This window comes from Melospiza georgiana, chromosome 3, assembly GCF_028018845.1.
Source record: "Melospiza georgiana isolate bMelGeo1 chromosome 3, bMelGeo1.pri, whole genome shotgun sequence".
NCBI lineage: Eukaryota > Metazoa > Chordata > Aves > Passeriformes > Passerellidae > Melospiza > Melospiza georgiana.
Genome location: NC_080432.1, coordinates 65,876,034 through 65,890,395, shown reverse-complemented (window position 1 = coordinate 65,890,395; position 14,362 = coordinate 65,876,034). Strand labels below are relative to the sequence as shown.

At 48.3% G+C, this 14,362-nt stretch overlaps 2 protein-coding genes across 2 annotated transcripts in view; one reads left to right on the top strand and one right to left on the bottom strand.

Moving 5' to 3' along the window:
* Nucleotides 1-14,362, bottom strand: part of LOC131081060 (T-cell activation Rho GTPase-activating protein-like) — a 68,009-nt gene that overhangs the window by 5,476 nt on the left and 48,171 nt on the right. The window lies entirely within an intron of this gene.
* TAGAP (T cell activation RhoGTPase activating protein) overlaps nucleotides 4,556-14,362 on the top strand; it is a 44,932-nt gene continuing 35,125 nt past the window's right edge. Inside the window, exons 1-2 of the mRNA XM_058020195.1 lie at nucleotides 4,556-4,606; nucleotides 11,910-11,998. Coding sequence (XP_057876178.1) covers nucleotides 4,556-4,606; nucleotides 11,910-11,998 — 140 coding nt within the window. The remainder of the gene's footprint in view (nucleotides 4,607-11,909; nucleotides 11,999-14,362) is intronic.

The following is a 14,362-nucleotide window of genomic DNA, read 5'->3' as shown; positions in this document are numbered from 1 at the left end:
CTGGCACGGGCACTGCTTCTGTGCCAGGAGAGCTTTCCTGAGGAGAGCTGAGGGATTGCACCTCTCTCTTCCCCTCCGGGACTGATGTGCCTGCCTTCCTCTCCAGAGCTCCTCACCACATCCTTATCTAGGCTGCTTGATTAATGTCATCTTCTTGTCATTTGCATAGAAACTACTTTTGGTCTGGTGTTACAGGGAACCAGTTTGCCAGTGAGGTGACAAGGCTTTGGGCCACCGATCCCTGGGTGCCTTCATGGTGTGTGGCAGGACTTGGTGGCTGCCTGGCGGCATTATCACCTCACATAGCCTGTGATCTTGCACCTCCACAGGCATGTTGAGCTGGCACTTGATTGAAGGGTGCCTTGCCTGCTCCAGTGAAACCCAGCAGCTCTTGGCACTACACTGGGGCTTTCCTTGTGCTTCTTGAGCCTCCCTTCAGCACCATCAGGGGAACGTGGTCGAGACAGGGATGTAAACCACATGTGGCAACACTTAGCAGTCAAAAAGAATCACTGGATGCAGAGGTAAATGGGTCCATACCAGCAATTAGTACAGGAGCAGGAGGAGGAGGTGTCTGATCAGGCAGCTGGTCCTTCAGCAAGGCAAAAAGAGGAGGAAGTGAGAGAAATGACCGGCTCTGAAACTTGGGCAGACTTCAAAATATGCTGAAACATTACAGCCACCAGTCTGGCAAGAAGATTACTGCCACTAGCACTGAAGAGGGCAACCAGTATGTGAGACTACTAGCAGTGCTGGAAAGTCCCTACGGTGACCTGGATGACAACCATGTCTCCAAAGATGCAGATGGCCACTGTACATGAGAAAGTGCAGAAGGGTTGTCTGAAATTCACCAGCATTATATTCCATCTGCCTGGAGACAATGGACTGACCAGGCTTGAATATATGAGCTGTGAAGAGAGCATCCCACTTACTCTGACTTTTGCAGGAAACCTGTTTCTCTCCTGTCCCCACAGGTCAGGGCCTTGGCCATCAGGGGCACTCAGACACACGCTGTGTGCCACTCTGGTTCCTCCTGAGTGAGCTCACAAGGAAGTGGGATGGTGACCCTCCTCCGAGTTAGGAGCCCATGTACACAAGTTGGCTGGGAAGAGAGATGATGAGGAGGGCCATCCATGAGTGCTGTCAGTTCAGCTGCTGTTGAGATGGTGGAAGGCAACCAGCAGTCTCCCTGATATAGAAGAGGATTAAGAGCGCCTCTCTTGATTTTGGTGAAGGAACTTTTGGTCTGATGCTGCAAGGGTCTCCAGCCTAGAATAGAGGGTCACTGCCTTTGATCAGGAGGAGGAGAGGGGTGACCAGCTTTGTGGAATTGATGGCCTGGCACACTGGATCCATGGAAGTCTAAAGTATTGCTAGACACTGGTGCACAGCGTACCCTAATGCCATTATGGCATGTCAGAGAGGAACCCATCTGGATTTCTGGATTAACAGGGAGATCACAAAAGCTGTCTATACTGGGGGCTGAGGTGAACTTAACAGGAGACAAATGGCAAAAGTACACTGTTGTGACCAGCTCAGAAGCCCTGTGTATCCTTGGCATAGACTGTCTCAGGAGAGGGTACTTCAAGGACCCAAAAAGGCATTGATGGGCTTTTGATGCAGTTGCCATCGATTCAGAGAAGTTGGAACATCTGCTTGCCTCGCCCAGCCTCCTGGAGGATGCCTGTGTCGTGGGATTGCTGCACATCAGAGAACAGCAGGCGGCCATGGATGCCATGATGGCACACCCTTGGCAACACACACCCCCCAAGGCTCCCTGCTTGCCTTCCATGATTCACCAGCTCCAGAGCCAAGGAGTGATCAGGAAGACTCACAAGCTTTTCTTTAAATCTACTTTTGTCCCCCTGTCCTGCTCAGGAGGGAAAATGAGGAAGCATCTGGGTGGGCATCTGGCAGCCAGCAAAGGTTAACCCAGCGCACTCAAACTCACAGGCTGGTACATATGCTCAGGTACCTGAATGTACATATGTTCTCCTCTGAGCTGATTCCCTTAGGAACAGCAGGCAGAGGAGACTGACTCAGCTTCAGGTGGTGCAAATAAATGTGGAAGAAACTTCAGGTTGGAGAATTTACATCAATTCTTTGAACTAATTATTATTGTTATTATTGTTATTGTTAATAATAATAAAACCAACAATAATATTTTCGCTGTATTGCATAAAGCTTCCAGGAGGGAGAAAAAGCCGTGTTGAGTGAATGCCAGTGAAATGCCATCCCAGTCCCAAGGAAAGCCCGGAGCTGGCACAGGTCCTGCACTGTTCAGGTGGTCGGAGCGGGGCTGCTGGGGACACCTGAGGGGAGCTGTCAGCACAAGCGATGGCAGCAGAGCCTGGCTCTCAGCACATACAAGACGTGGCAGATGGAGTGCAAAAGCAAAGGGGCTGGCGAGCAGCAGGGCCTTTGGTAATGAAGCTCACAGGAGCTCGCAGACTCCGCTCTGATTTTACTGGGCTGAGTTCCAGAGTGCGTCTTCACCTTTTTTTTTTTCCCCTTAAGTATCCGCAAATGAAAACCTGCTAAGCTCTTGGATAAGTGTCTCTTTAACTTCTTGGTCTCTTTTGAATTTCAAATAGCAGTTTTTTATTATCTTAAATGGTAAGTGCCTGTTTTAGTTAGGCATCCCAGTTAATCTTAGTCTGTTTAAACATATGAGGCTTTGTGCAGATCAAAGTGGTTTCTTTTTTTAGCATAAGTATCAAAAGAAATATGAATTGTAAGAAATAAGATGACCATGTTTGCATTTCTGATTTCTCTCACTGTAGTCTTCAGCTGTCACCTTTAAATTAGCCAGTATTTTACACGCCGATAAGTCCTGCCCAAGATGTTGTGTGAGCTTAGTAAAATTTTCTTCCCTTTGCAGCAATACAGAAAACATTTCTGATCCAAACAGCAAAGCAATGGTCTTTCTCACTTCTCTGGAGGTCTCTTATCTGTTCAATTCGAGCTAATGTAAAATAATAAACACATTTGTAAATGCAGAAATCAATCACTGCTGATCATGCTGTCCAGGAACATATTGCAACTTCCTGAAAATCTGGCCTGCATTCATGTCCTGGAGGGCTTAACTGAGTCTTCACAATAGTTGCAGTGATGATGCCAAATCTCACGTAACTTCCCTGTTGATTTTTTGCAGGCTGCCAGAGGATGTCACAGAGCGGACCCAGCAGCTTGAAATGAACTTTTGTTAATATTTGGTACAAGTGATGTTCTCAGTAATAAAGCTGAAAAAATACAAGAAGAAAAAACCCAAACAAACCAAGAAGCCCTCCAGAAGTCCCTGAATCACACAGAGCCAGGAAAGGGAGGAAAATGCTGGCAGAACTAGGTAGCTGATTGGCAGCAGCTGGCTGTACACAAGCAGAGGCAGAGCTGCTGTCATTCGAAGCAACTTAATGCAGGGATCTGTATCTACCTTTCCTTTCAAGGAAAATGGGTTTGAAAGTGGTTGAGTGGGTTTGAAAGGTGCTGTATTTTGCTGTTTTGTTTGGGGTTTTTTTCCCTAAGGAGTGCCTTGTGAGCAGTCAGGGACGTGATACTTCATCCCTCCCCCTCCTCAAGGACAAACTGGTGCTCTTATTAACCAGCCCAGATTTGACAGGACATTTGTCCTACTCATGGGAAAGAGCAGTTCCTATGCTTTTTTTCCTCGTGAAAATACCAAAATCCAGACTGCAAGAGCAAGTGTCCCATCTGGAGACAATTCATCATTACTTGAAACAATCCTGCAAATTTAGCTGCCAAGCAGCACAACTCAGTGAGAACAGGTCACTTGTAAAATATGATGGTTACGTACAGGCAAATCAGTAGAAGAAATAATCCACTTTGAAGCGATAAAGCTTCCCAGCACTTGGGTCACTTAGATTTCAATAAGGATATGGAGAACATTGGGTAGCAGAAAGCCAGTCTCAGTTTCTTAAGAGCTTTGTGCCATTCTTACCAGAATTAAAAAGCTGATTCCCCAAACCTATGCCCAGGACGATGAGAATGTCCTGAGACTGAAGTGGACACTTGTACGGATGATGAGAGAATTACAGAGTCTTCACATCCAAGCCAGTGGTGACACAGACCCCTATCCCTTATGCCACTTGGTCCCATCCCTCATTCCTTCATTCCTGATGGACGCAAATTTCGTCTGCAAGTTGCCCAGCCCTGGCGCTCGCTATGTCTGACACCCTGCGGTGTTACATTCATACCTGCCACGCTGCCTCAGGAATAGTCCAGGCAGGGAGGGCTTGGCTGTGAAGGGCTGGCTGTGAAGAACCCGCGAAGGGTCTTCTCTTTGTAAGTCACTTCTCACTTCGTTTCTCCCCTCGCCTATTGATTTTTGCCTCCCCTTATCCTGCAAACGCTGCCCGCGGACCCCCGGGGTTTGCTGCGGGCGGCGGCGGCTCCTCCCTCGGCGGGGAGGGCCGGGGGCGGCCGGCGCGGGGTCTCCGCTCACTCGCAGCGGCTCCGCGCCCGAGGCGGACCCGGACCCGGACCCGGACCCGGACCGGGCCCCAGAGCGGGCGCTGCTCCGGCGCCTCCCGGGGCGATGCCAGGGCCGCGGGCAGGCGGCGGCAGCGGGGACCCCGCGCCCGAGGCGGTGAGTGCGGGGCGCAGCGGGGCGGGCAGGGCCGGGGCAGCCGCGCTCCTTGCCGGGTGTGAGAGGGGATGCGGCTGCTGCTGCCGCGGGTGACCTGGGCATAGAGACAGCTCAGGGTCTGCCGGGGTCTGAGCCTGGTCCCGAATCTGGTGACAAGCAAACCCCAGGACTGGAGATGGGGCACGGGGCCGGTGCCGGACTGCTGGGCTCAGAGGGGTTCGTGGTCCCTGCCCCGCAGCGCAGAGCTCTCCTCATCCCGAGAAAGGGGTCACGGGAGCCGGGTGGAGGCAGGGTCAGATGAGCAGAGGACAGGTCGACTTGCAGTCCCTCCCTTCTTGCCAGAAATGGGATTTAAAGAGAGTGCTTGGCGATGTCACTGCACTGTCAAACTGCTCTGGCACCGTGTTAGGGCAGCAGTCTTGAAGAACAGAACAAACAAAACAAACATTTACTCAGCCACGAGTAAATGGACGTTGGTAAAATGAAGCTGGTGGGTTTCTTGGCTATATCCATGTGAGGGGAAGAGTTTAAGATGTTTTTTTTATTGTTTTTGTTGTTCTGAAGAGGTTTAACATCGTTGTAAGAAACACGTTTCCCTTTAGATCATGCTGTGAACGCTGTCCCATAGCACCTGGTAGTGCGTGTGAGCCCAGGACCGAAGCCTGGTCCCCGGGGGGGGGGTCTCAGCTGCAGCGAACGCTGCCGTCAGCAGGGAGAGAAGCCCCGGCCACCGGCCCATCGATTGCGGGGCCAGAGGGGAGCGTTACATCATTTAGTCTGACCTCAGACAGGAGCGAGGTGCTGGCTGGAAAACAAAAAGAATGTTGCTGAGAACTGAATCTCTGCATTGAATAGTGACATTTCTTCATGACATTGTCAGCTCTGACATATAGACTTTTCTGCAAAAAATGAGGGGCTCTCTGCAGGGTTTACCTTTACACAGAGATGTGTGGATCTTAAGTGGTAGCTTCAGTGCTTCCAAATATAAAAGTTTGTCATTTTACATGACAACTGATCTGGTTTTCCATTGTTCCTCCTGCTCTTCAGAATGAGGGGGCCGCTAGCAGAAATGGGCTTTTTATACAATAAGAAAGAGTTTACATTAAAAAACTAAACCAAAACAAAAATGAGTTGAGGAAAAAAGAGAAACAAATAATAGTTACATTTTCTTCAAAGTTGTTTGCAGGAACATTGTAAAAAAAAAGAAAGTTTCAGATATGCATATTTTCCTCTCTCTTCTTCCCATTTCTTTCTTTTTAACCACTCTTTATTTTTCTGTTTCTGGCGAGAAAGTAGACAAGAAACAAAAAGAAAAGAGTAGGTGATTGTTTAGCAGAGAATGTTGGGAAGTTGGTGGTGGCAAGATCAATTTTTACTTAGCTTTATTAAAAGGTAACCTTTCAATATACATTGAAAAATATTGCTATTTTCTTTAGACATAACACAGTCCCAGTAATTGCACCTATAGCATGGACATAGATCCATTTTGCTGCGCTTTGAGACTTCACTTTGAGTTTTGTGGATCTATTTTGCTTAAGCCTGATGTTATTCCAGAATAGCAGTAGCCTCTGAAAATGGAAAAAGAGAGTACCAAAAAAGGCTCTTCACCTTACCTCCCACTTTTGTGGATTTTAACAACATCCACAAATCCCTTGCAATGGCACAGGAATGGAACATCACAAGGAGGGCCAGGCTGTGCTGGGACACGATCCCAAGGGGCAAGGAGGGTGACCTGCTTCCCCAGCCCTGTGCATCCATCAGCCTGGTGCACCATCTGCCACAGACCTGTGGGCTCTCCTGGGAGCCTGAGAAATGTGTATGTGCTGCCGATAGTCACAGATTGCACGGTGCGCCAGGAAAAGGGACGGCGGGGTTTGCGGCTAATGAGGGCCAGTGCAAAGCTGCTTCCTGCAGTAATTTATTACCTTGGAAGGCAGGGGTGTGATGCCAGACAAATAACTGGCCCCGTGGGAGGTCAGGACACCAGGAAGGCAGGATCAGGAGGGTGGGAAGATGAGGGGGAGGAACAAGGTCCCAGAACCACAGCCGCTGTCTCCAGCAGCAGTGCCCAGCAGAACTTGTGGGGATTTGTCACAGCTGGGTCTTGGAGAGCCTTCAGCAAGGCCCCTGTGGAGACTCTAAATCACACTGATTGCACAGTCAATAAAGGAAATCTCATCAGTCCCCATAACCAGGCTGCCAGCTTTTAAACCTATTTAGACAAAAATCTGTTTATTGCTGTGTTGTTAGAAGCCCAGAGTAACTGTGCTGATTTGAGTGATGATAGTGGCACAAAGTAGCTATGGAAGAGTTTTATTGTGGACCAGATAAAGGCAAATTCCTGTCTGGTTTATTCTGTGTAAGCCTGGACCCACACCTTGGGCTGGTTAGTTTAAATTGGCTGCTGCTGCTTATTTCAGAGGGACCATTCTGCCCACGCTGATACAGCAAAGACCAGAAATCCTCCTCTTGCATGTATTTGTAAGTTCCTTCCCAGGCAGCTTGACTGAGCCAAACAAATTCTTAAGGGAATATCCATGGGGCAGCTCTCATGGGTACTGCTGGGGGCAGTGAGGCAGCAGAGCACCTAACAGATCCCAGGGGGGTACAGAGGTGCCCTTGTCCATGAAGGACAGAGGAGACAGATAATGCCACCCATCTGTGTGTCACTGGGAAATACTCACAGAGGGCTGCTCATCTGAAATGTCAGCTAGTGGGACTGGCTGCAGAAATGGCCAGTGCATGCACTACTCAGGGTTTTTCTGCATTAATGGATTAGGAAGCACTTGAGAGTGCTGCCTGGCACTGCAGCAGAATTATCTAAAATCTGTATAAATTATAATATCACACATAAACTGTTAAAGCCAGCCCTGAACCCTCTTTGGCCCATGACAAATAGCACTGCCATGCTCAACCTCTTCAAGGCAGCAGCATCCAGGGATGTTCCCAGTGGGAGCAGAGCCATGACTCAAGATGAGCAGCACTGGCTCCCACAAGCATATCCTGAGCCATGAAACCAGGAGCATCTGCAGGTGGTTTGGCAGTGCAGCAAAACCAATGTCTTGAAGAGTGTTTGGATGGCATCCTCACACCTCTTGTCACCTCCTTGCTAGTGACCTCATGTGAGAGACAAAATTGGGAAGAGGTCGAGGAAAAAAGTCATTTAAACTACTCATTGCCCTCAGGAGCCCCTTTTCCTCCCCTTTTTGGCAGCCTCATCTGCTGGGCTGGTCACAACTGCCCCTGTCCCAGCCTCCTCTGCATGTGCCTGTACATGCCATGACTGGGGAGAGTCCCTGGGAAAACTTGGTTGAGGAAAGGCAGGTTTACCTGCCACCACACCTCCTGGACATCCTCCAGGCTGTCCTCTCTTCTTCTGCTTTTGGTGTCTTGTGGGCTTTGAAGTGATCACTTCAAGTGAACTGATGTTCACATTGAGTCTTCCTGCCATTGATGGATTCTTTCAGGAGAAGAAGGGCACAATTTTCACAAAGACTCTCACCTATTGTGGTAGAAGAGGGTGAAGAGTCTTTTTGTTTTTCCTTAAGGACTGTAAAAGTATGTTAGTAGATGTGAGGGCATTTCTAAAAGTCATGAAGAAACAGAAGTCCAAGGTTTTAGAAATGGCATTGGTTTTCATCTAGTGCTGGCTGTTACTTGCTGAAGAAGCTGGCCACCCAAAAATCTCTTCAGATGACATGTATACACACTTTAAAAGGCTTTCTGAATGAGTGAAGACAAGCAATGCATTTGTGCCTATAAACCAGCAGGATATGGTTAGCTCATCTGAAGAAGGATGACTGAACTCTGGATTTTCAGGGTTTTTGGTGGAGTGCTTTGAGATAATAAAGGAGATTTGATTTCTGTGCCAGTTGCAAAAAGGAAATAATTCAGTGCAAGGGTTGTTGTGCACCCTCAGTAATCTATATCCCACTACAATGTGCAGAGCACTGGGATACTTTTCAGACTTTCCCTGCTCTTTTTCTGGTTATGGTCGAGTCTTCAGGCAGATCTCCTTGTGGGTGCCTGGTGTGAAGCCTTTGCCTGGGGTGAAGCCCTTGCATGGTGGATGTAGGTGATTTCCTGGAGCAAATGGCTCCCAGTGAGTGCTCTTGAAGTTCTGCCATCTGCAGATGACATCCTTGCATTATTTACTGTGTGTCTCAGAATGAGAACAGGTCACAGACAGGAGTAAGAAGGGCTGGAGCTAAACTTGTGGCAGAAACTGTGATATCCTCTGTTAACAAAAAAAGATTTCTGTTAAGTGGAGGAAACCCCCTGAAGAGAGAAAGTATGATGTAATTGATAGTGAATACTGACATAACTGTGTTCAAATTCTCCCAGGTCTTGGAACACAGGGCAAAGTTATTTTGTCCTCTCTGCACCTGCTGCAGTGTTAAGTAAAAATCACATGTAGTTTTTTTCCACCAAAGTAGCAGCAACACTGGGGAATAAAGTTGTTCTTCATGACATGACATTACCTTGTTCAATAAATCAAACAATAAGTCCCTTGTATTTGGAATGAGAGGAGGAACATCAGATCCAATATTTTCACTTATGTCAAAGTGTGCATGTGTATACATTCATCACTTGAAATACACAGCTTATTTAATCATGTCTATATGCATTTGGTAGATGAAATTGTAGTAACTCTAGAATAGAGTTAACATAAGAATAGCAGTAACAGAAATAATTTGCTTTACACTGATCTGAGGAGAGAAGCAAAACAATTTTTCCCCACAGTGCAGAGCTCTTTCCTTGCTGTCCTGCGACACATCAATCCAGGCACCCTGAGCATCCTGCTGCCACCAGCTGTAACCCCCATGCCCACTCTGGGTGGGTGCTAGCAGCGTTGCATTTCCCTGAGCATTCCCTGTCTGCTCTGCACAGACAGTACCTTTTGGCTGGTCCTAGGTGGGCTCAGAAAAGAGTCCTGGCCAACCTCTCAGATGTTGCACTAGATTAAGAAATAGTGTCTGCCCTCCCAAGGGCATCTTGTTTGGGAATCTGCACTGAGCAGTCCTCGTGGATTTAAAAGGAGGCAGGATGACAGGCAGCACTGATGTGTTATACGCTGGTGTGGTCAGAGCTCAGAATACAAGGGAATAAACTGGGGAGAAAATGGGCCTCTGCCTGAGTCAGGATTCATCCTCACTTCCCCTGGAGGGTGCAGCTATTTCCATTGCTTTATCACTAGGCTGGTGTTTTATCCTGATACTGTAAAACCAATGATGAATAGACCATGCCTTCCATACATACTGGTATTTCAACTGGAGCTAGAGGACTTCCCCAGCCAGAGTCCCAGTGGGCTCAAACAGGAAGACAACACGCTACAACATCTTAAGATGATCTTAGAAGGGTAACCTTTCTCCAAAACACATTTAATTCCATGAGCTCAGCAGCGACTGCTGTGACAGCAACATAGGCTTTGTCATGTACTGACCTTTTGTTGAGCAGCACCTGCAGAAGAACTTCTGGTAATAATGAGTCAATACCTAGAAAAGACTTGATGCTCTGATAACATATGTAATTAGTAATTTCAAAGTTCATTTCTTTGACTTCAGATTGCATATATTTAGGTATTTGTAGACACCAGGTAGACACCAACAAGGGTCATGATAGTGCAGGCATGGGAACAAGCACTGCCTTCAGATACCAGCTCCCCTGCAGGCATGAAGCAGTGTCACCTACTCCTGTCACACAAGGTCCCACATACACACACTGGGATAAATATACCAGTGTCAAACTGGTATAAACCAGGAGTAAATATACAAATCTCTCCTGTCTTTCACTGTTGCCAAGAGGAAGCAGTTTTCTAGTATCCCAGTGCAGTACTGCTGCAGCTTCATGGCCACGAGTGCTGGCACTTTTCACTGCAGCCAGAGCAAGGTGACTTCTCCTGCTGCTGCTGCTGCTTTACTTTTTTCTGCTAATAATAACAGGGAACATCACCCATCTCCTCTGGGAAACTGCATTTGCTTGGCTTACATGGGCCATGGCACCATGGGGTGGCCTCAGCTGGGTTCCCTGTCACCCTTCTCAGGGTCTCAGACACCTTCAGGGAGCACACGATGCCTCCAGCTCTGCTCCATGTGGTGCAGGGCCTGCCCTTTGTGCTGGGCTGGTTTGCACTGACTTGGTGAGATTGTGGTAGAGGAGATCTGCAGACACCCCCAGCAGGGCTTGTTTGCCATTTGTGTACTGCATGGGGTGGTATGCTGCTAACATACTTTAAGGAGTAAAAATTGAGAGTTAGAGGTTAAAGCTGATTAAATTCTCATGAAATTGGAACAAAGTTCAATATAAAGCAGATGGTGATTTTAATCATTCCCTTTCCACTCATTTAGTAAGGCCAAATGTTCAGAAAGTTCTCTGTAAATATATCACCCTGCTTTCCAAGTATCTCAAAAAAATTCTGTAACTACAACTTTAATAAGACAGGCATCCTCCCAAAAGGGCAGTAACCTGCCCTTTATTGGCCTCATGTCAACACTTGGCAGCAAGGAGCCATTTCTTGCCTCTGATGTTCCTCTGTTGTGTCACTTGTTCCTAAAATAGCCTCTTTCCTTAGCACTCATACTTGTGTTCAGATGGCAGGCAGCCACACAGAACCTGCTGTCCCAAAGCACAGATTGCAGGGATTTTAGATTTTCAGGAGGCTGGGAGCTTCCCTGTGGATTTGGAGGAGGCAGTTTACCCACCTCTAATTGGAACCAGCTTCGTTGCCTCTGCATGCTGGGCTCACCAAGCTCAGCCTCCTCTCACCCTGCATTACAGAGTGTGGAGGTCTCTATCCCACCCTTTTGGTCCAAGGGCCTTTTACAGTCAGGACAGAGAAGTGGGCACTTCTGGGAAAGGACATGGCTCCTATTCTCCCAAGCCTGCTGCAACAGTGGGGAGGGAAGTTTGGTGCCTGCAAGTGTCCATGCCTCCCCTCTCCCTGTAAAAGGAGCTCGGGTTGAGCAGCCCCTGTGCAGACACTGGTGCTGAGGTTGCCCTAAGTGACACCTGCTGGGGTGCCTCAGCTGGTGGCCCCAGGGCTTTGTCCCCAGTGCTGTGGCTGTGCACCTCCCGAGCTGAGCTGGCCCTGTGTGACAGCAGCTGTTGTGCTGACCACCGTGGGGCTTGGAGCCTTCACACTTGAGGGGAAATTTGGCAACATCCAGCAGTTAAGAGCACAAACACATATTCTCCTCCCATAGACAATTTGTAGCAATGACTCCTATAAGTACTCAAACCCCTCAGCTTTGTGGGAGCTTTGCTGTAGGATGGAAACTGATGACAAACTTATTCTTGTTTTCAGCCCCTCAAGACTGTTCCTTCCCGTCGGTGTTCAGCGCCGTCGCTCTTATTCAGCAAAGGGTTGAGCAAGCCATGGCTGCCTTCAGCCAGGTAGGTACATTGAGTGACTGCACAGGGGGTTGATGCCCAGGAGCAAGGTGATGCACCCTGGCTTGCCCATGCTTGTGTCATGGGGCTCTGCCGTCAGTGTCCTGCGCTAGAGGACCCCGGGAGAGTTGCAGGTGTGGGAGTGTACCTGTGGTGCCTGAGGTGGCTGGGCTGGCAGAGTTGTGGCTCCAGCAGTGGGGAATGCTGGTGTAGATGGGATGGGTGGGAGAGGTGGTGGGAACTGCACTTCCTGCTATTGCACCCAGCTGCTCTTCTCGCCCTCCCACCAGGCCTGTGCAAGCCCAGCAGGAGATAAGCCTCTTCCCTCCATCTCTCACACCCCATGCCAAGGGCTACCATGCTGGCTCCTTGTTCATATTACTGTCACTAGTTTCTGCTAGTGCTGTTGAGAAGCCCCCATTGGCAGTTTCTCATTGGTGCATTCTGATTCTCTGTTTTCCGCCTGTTTTTCTTTCTTTTGGATAGCAAAGCCTTCAAAACAGGCAGAAGAGTTGGTTGTGATAGCATTTATTGCCTCATTTCACTACAGGTCACAACTTACCTACACAAACCAATGGGTGATGTTAGTGGCAGTGCCTCCTTCCTTGATTAAACTATTTCCAATGAGCAGAACACTGTTATTTGAACTGCAGCTATTTCACCTCAGTACCCTGATTTCCCCTCAAATAAACCCAGTGCAGTTAGTCAAACAGCTCTGCTAACTGGGCATGGTGGTGTTGCAAGTGGACTCATTATGTGTTACAAAAAAATCTTCCCGGGGAAAGGCAGAAAGGGAGCCAATATCTTGAGTTTTCATTTTTCAAAAATTCAAGGCCTTGAGCATTCCTTGCATGGGGAAGGGACAAGATGTGCTGTGTGAGCTCTTATTAATTATTTGGCTGTTATGTCTCTGTTCAGAGAGAGCACATTTTTTTGCATTCATTTCTTGACATGAACATCAGGAGCTGTCAGACTGTGAGAACGGCTGAGTTTAACACATTTTCCTTTTGCTGGAAACATTCCTGATTGAAGTCTGTGAAGTGGCTCTGTGTGACACCTCCTGGCTTCCCATATGGCTCCATCTTAGAGCCCAGAATCATCCTACAGCCCAGGAAGATAGGAGGAACTCAAATACTGAAGGAGTGCCTAGGGCCCACTGCTCTGTTTTTTGTTGATGCCATAATTTGCTAGGTGTTACGAGTGAAAAATACTATCACACACCCCACCCTACCCTCCTCCCCACAACAGCTACAAACTCCAGACAACTGCAGGAAAAAGGGGCCGTTAGTGCCACTGAAGGAAGGAGACAGCAGCATCCCTGTGTTAGCTGGTGATAAGGGTGATCAGCTGAAGGAGCAGTCGTGCCTCTTGTCCAGCCCTGAGTTCCTCCATCCTTCTCCCTCTGGCTTTGGTTTTTGGACATCTGTCTATGAAAACAGAGTGTGCTGGGCAGGAAAGTTGTGCCAGTGCCTCATCCCCACTTCATGTTTAGCATGGGCCCTCCCTCTCATTTCTGCAGGAGGCAGCATTTACCAAGCGCTCCTGCAGAGCATTCTCAGTGCTCTAATCCACATTGCTGCTGGTGCCATCAGCTAATTTGCAGCTCGTGCCAGCCCCTAATTTGCTGCTCCAAGAGGTGGTTCAGCAGTAGCTGCCACCTCCCTCTGTCCTGAGCCTCGCCTCCACATTGTTCTCCAGACAGTGTGGGCAGGAGAGCTGTGATGCTTTTCACACTCTTTGCTCCTGTGGGTGGCTGCCTGCTTAGCCCATCCCTCGAGCTGTGCTAATCTCAGTAGCCTGGACAGAGCCCCAGTTTATTCATCAGCATCTGCCTCACAGCACTTATGGCCATCAAGACCTTGAATCAGCTCATCTTACAAAATGAAGTATCATTTCTACTGAATGCATTAGAGTCAATGAATATACAAAACCTCTGAGGTGCAGAAGAAAGTTGTGAAAGTCAGGTCAGACCCAGCTTCCTTTGTGCTGCACACACAGTCCTTCCCTGAGACCTCACAGCCTCGTGACCAAGCCACTGGTGGCTTCACTGTGATGTGAAGCAATGGAAAAGGCCCACAAAGCCGTGTGGAAAGTGATTTTTTGAGTGTGTGTGATCAGCACAATCTAATCAGCCTTGAAACAAAAAATGTCAATTGTGTCTCAAAAAATGCTGCCATCTTGGGCAAACCCCCAGACTTGCTGTCTGCAGATGTGGTCTAAAGCCCCTGCACCTAGAGAAGCATAAAAAGAAAAGAAAGCCTCTATTACACTTCACAGCAGAAAGGTGGAGTTGTTACAAGTAACCCACCTTCATGAAGCTGTCACCTTTCAGGATAGAGAGCAGTCACAGATGAAATATTCCCTGAT